Genomic DNA, 3,855 nt, shown 5'->3' with positions numbered 1-3,855 from the left:
GAATGAATACTTAAAAATATGTTTAAAAATTTAATTTTAATGTATTAACAATGTAAATTTAGTAATCTAATAGTGTATCAAAATTAAATTCATATAGTTAAATACATGGTAATTAATTTAACAGAAATATTTGGTAACAAAAAAATCAGTCAAAAATAGTCATAACTTGCCTTATTTAGCATTCATTAATTGTTGCGACAATTAATGAATGCTAAATAAGGTAAATTTTAGCTGTTTTTTTGTCTCTCTAGTATTACTCATTAATAACCGAATTTTAATATAAACCAAAGGTTTAAACAAAAAAAAAAAAGTAAGAACTTGCCTTATTTAGCATTCAAATTAATGAATGCTAAATAAGACAAATTATGGCTGTTTTTGACTGATTTCTTTGATTACCAAACATTTTTGTAATATAATCTATAAGCTAAGGAGCGTACATGTGTGTATATATATGTGTGGCTATATATAAACAGAGGGATGAGTGGTAGAATTAGGAAGCATTGATGATCTCTTTGAAGGCTTATAGAGTGTGATTGTAGAAGAGTCCAGAATTGTTGTTTGTTGTGATGGATGGAAAATGGAAGGTGTCAAAGCAGAAGGAAACAACAAGTTCCAAGTTCTCTCGGAGTTGCTCAACAAGAAGCACCACCTCAAACTCTCCTCTTCTCATGAGAAGCATATCACACAAGAGTTCCTCATCTTCTTCCAAGTGCAATAACAACAACAATCTTCAAAGAAGCTTCTCGCAGAAGAACACGTCATCACCAGCATCCATTGGTCGCAAATGCACCAATATAGCCAAAGAACACAAAGCAAGGTTCTACATCATGAGGCGCTGTGTCGCCATGTTAGTTTGCTGGCACAAGCATGGTGACTCTTGATTCTTCCAAATTACTTTCACAAATTTTGAATCTCTTATACATTATTATAGATACTAGATTTCATTATTGCTTTGTAATTAGTTCATTAATTAAGTTAATTAGCTGAGTTATTATAATCTGATTTCTGATTTGAACAACATTCATGGAAATATATATAGTTCATACATCAACTATTATTCTCTTCTATCTATTCATTTTTTGGATCTTCACTGAAAATGGATCTTGGTTTCTTTTTCTGGATCTTCCTATTTTACCCCTCAGTTTTGTTTCGTTCTGTTATTTCCTTTTTGTTAGTCTTCAATTGAGCGCGTGACAGAGGGAGAGCGGAAACTTTGCAGTTTGAAGTTAGATGAGGCTCGAACATCGATGTGCCACTGACATATGTGAATTTGATGGCACTGTCTGTCATTGTAAAAAGTCCGCATCTTTCTTTTTTCTTTTCCCTATTTGTCCCCACTCATTTCATTAATTACTTCATTTCGTATAATTCCAAAAATTGCGTGAAAATAACCGTTTGGAATTATGCGACGTTTTTCTTTCACATTGGCATCAACAATGTGAGTAATTTGTACCTGCTGCAAATCCATGTTTAGTAAGAAACGGAGAAAAAGGAAAGCAACGAGAGACACTACATCACTACACATTAACTTATAGTACCATTTAGCTAACACGCACATTGTTTTTGCAAGAGAATATGATTATCTTTTTGGGTCATACTCAATAAATAACACAAGTAGTGCACCTATATAGCAAGATATATTGTATAATGTTATTTGTCATAGTTGCGCTATGCATTACATGTTATTAGGAGGGACGGATCCATAAATGTTATTATGGGGGCAATAACATATATAATATTAAAAATTATGTAAAAAGTTATATAATATAAGATGTATTACAAAAATATACCGATAGAAAATGTATTTTAAAGTACAAAAAATATGTGTGTATTTTTTACTAACGAAGTAGTCGATTCTTCGTATCATAAAATTCATCGATAATAGAATTTATGTCAAATTTTTCAACAATTTTTTTTAATATAATTAAAAGACAATTAGTAAGAAATTCATCTTTTATTTTGTTTCTGAATTATTTTTCATAATATTTATAGTTGAAAAATATCTCTTAGTTGTAACAGTTGAAATAGAGAAAATTAATACTAAATGACTAAAAAAAGACGATTACAAGAAGAAAAAGAATTCACGTTAAAAAATATAAAATATAAAATTAAAATTTAATTTAATTCAAAAAAATGACGAAAAAATTAACTGATATTAGCTGAAAAAGGTTGACTACATTCCTTTGTTAAACTCATAAGTTAAATGTAATGTCACTTAGTCACTATGTATATAAAGAAATTAACTAATGAGTGGTTTAAAGAAATTAGATAAGATAATAAAAATAGAAGGTTTTATCGTTTTAGTTTTTTTTCCCATACATTAATATATAAAAATTATATGTTTTATTAAAATAATTTATCTGTACTATCATTTAACAGACTAAATTCTCATAATGGTCCTCCAGATTCAGTCCGTGTACCGATTTAGCCCATGAATTTCCAATTGCATTATTTATGTCCTCCAGATTGCGATCCGGGCACCATAATGATCCTTCGATGAATTTTCGGCGTGACTCAGCGACGGTCATGCTTATGTGGCACAGCTACTGCCACGTTGGACGTCAGAGTATGCATATGACGTGGATTGTATTGTAAAATTTCTCAATGTAGTTCCTGTCTTCATGTTTAAGCCCTAAAATTTCGTTGGCCTCCCCTCAACGTGGTTCTCTCCATCAACGTCTCTTTCTGCATCTGTTGTGTACACCAATAGCTGTCCCCCATGAGAGGAACGGAGAGCCATGGCTAAAAAATTATGGTAAAATTATATGCCCCAATGATAAGCTTAATGCTTACAGAAGACACTATAAAAAAAAAGCAAAACACAAGCTACCTGTAAAATCCATGACTCTCTTACTCATTTCACAACTTCATGAACTCAACCATTTTACTCAAACTGTAAACCACATCACAAGAAATAAAGATTTGACTTTAAACTAGCATAAACAATTTTCAATTGCACCATTTCCCAACAACACAAAGCTTTCAACTTTAAAGGAAACGATTGGAAGGATGTAAACTTAGTTACCTGAGAGCCAGCAAGGTCCTCAAAATGCTTGACCCAATCCTCCATCATGGCATCTTTACCGAAATCATCGGCCGACGACGGAGCCATGAATTCGAGACCCTTGACAGCCTCCCTGGTCTGCTCCCTCAGCTTGCCGAGTGCCTCACTGACGTGGGCATCTTTGGGAGCCTTCTGTTTCCCCCTTTTCTTATTTTTCAATTCGGGTAACCCACCACCCATCCCCAATCCTTGAACCCTAGAAGGAAGAGAAGGTGCCTCCTTTTTCTTAAGCTATGAAGTGGAGTGAATAGTGAATGTTGGGTCTTGCAAAAAGTTGTATTTTGCTTCATCATTTCATCAACGATGACCGGTTCGAACTTCCTACAACATGGCTCCCAGTTTTTTTCATGAGGTACAGCTATTGGTGTACACAACAGATGCAAAAGGAGACCTTGATGGAGAGAACCACTTTGAGGGGAGGCCAACGAAGTTTTAGGGTTTAAACATGAAGATAGGGACTATATTGAAAAATTTTACAACACAATCCACGTCATCTGTACACTCTGACGTCCAACATGGCAGTGGCTGTGCCACATAAGCATGGCCGTCGCTGAATCACGCCGGAAATTCACCGAAGGACTATTATGGTGTCCGGATCGCAATCTGGAGGATATAAATAGTGCAATTAGAATCTCAGGAACTAAATCGATGCACAGACTAAATCTGGAGGACCACTATGGGAATTTAGTCACTATGTATATAAAGGAATTAACTAATGAGTGGTTTAAAGAAATTAGATAAAATAATAAAAATAGAAGGTTTTATCGTTTTAGTTTTTTTTTTTTCCCCAT

General features: G+C 33.6%; 2 protein-coding genes across 5 annotated transcripts; one reads left to right on the top strand and one right to left on the bottom strand.

Moving 5' to 3' along the window:
* LOC107612045 lies at positions 458–1,421 on the top strand. The gene has a single exon (XM_016313879.2). It carries the CDS (start codon positions 567–569, stop codon positions 879–881), a length of 315 nt encoding a protein of 104 aa, XP_016169365.1. The 5' UTR covers positions 458–566; the 3' UTR covers positions 882–1,421.
* On the bottom strand, positions 2,270–3,774 carry LOC107612230 (peroxisome biogenesis protein 19-1-like). Of its 4 annotated transcripts, XR_002351749.1 has the most exons (3): positions 3,026–3,774; positions 2,831–2,893; positions 2,270–2,742 (listed from the first exon to the last, which is right to left on the bottom strand). XR_002351749.1 is itself a non-coding variant. In XM_016314035.2 (2 exons), the coding sequence occupies exons 1-2, from the start codon at positions 3,242–3,244 to the stop codon at positions 2,626–2,628; spliced, it is 285 nt and encodes a 94-aa protein (XP_016169521.1). In that variant the 5' UTR covers positions 3,245–3,772; the 3' UTR covers positions 2,270–2,625. The 4 variants fall into 4 exon arrangements, 3 of the variants coding, with proteins under 3 accessions (XP_016169521.1, XP_016169522.1, XP_016169519.1); XM_016314035.2 differs by lacking the exon at positions 2,831–2,893 and having other exon boundaries at positions 2,270–2,691; positions 3,026–3,772; XM_016314036.2 differs by having other exon boundaries at positions 2,270–2,893; positions 3,026–3,769.

The sequence above is a fragment of the Arachis ipaensis genome, chromosome B08 (assembly GCF_000816755.2).
Source record: "Arachis ipaensis cultivar K30076 chromosome B08, Araip1.1, whole genome shotgun sequence".
Taxonomy (NCBI): Eukaryota; Viridiplantae; Streptophyta; class Magnoliopsida; order Fabales; family Fabaceae; genus Arachis; species Arachis ipaensis.
This window is presented reverse-complemented; position numbering and strand designations above follow the sequence as displayed.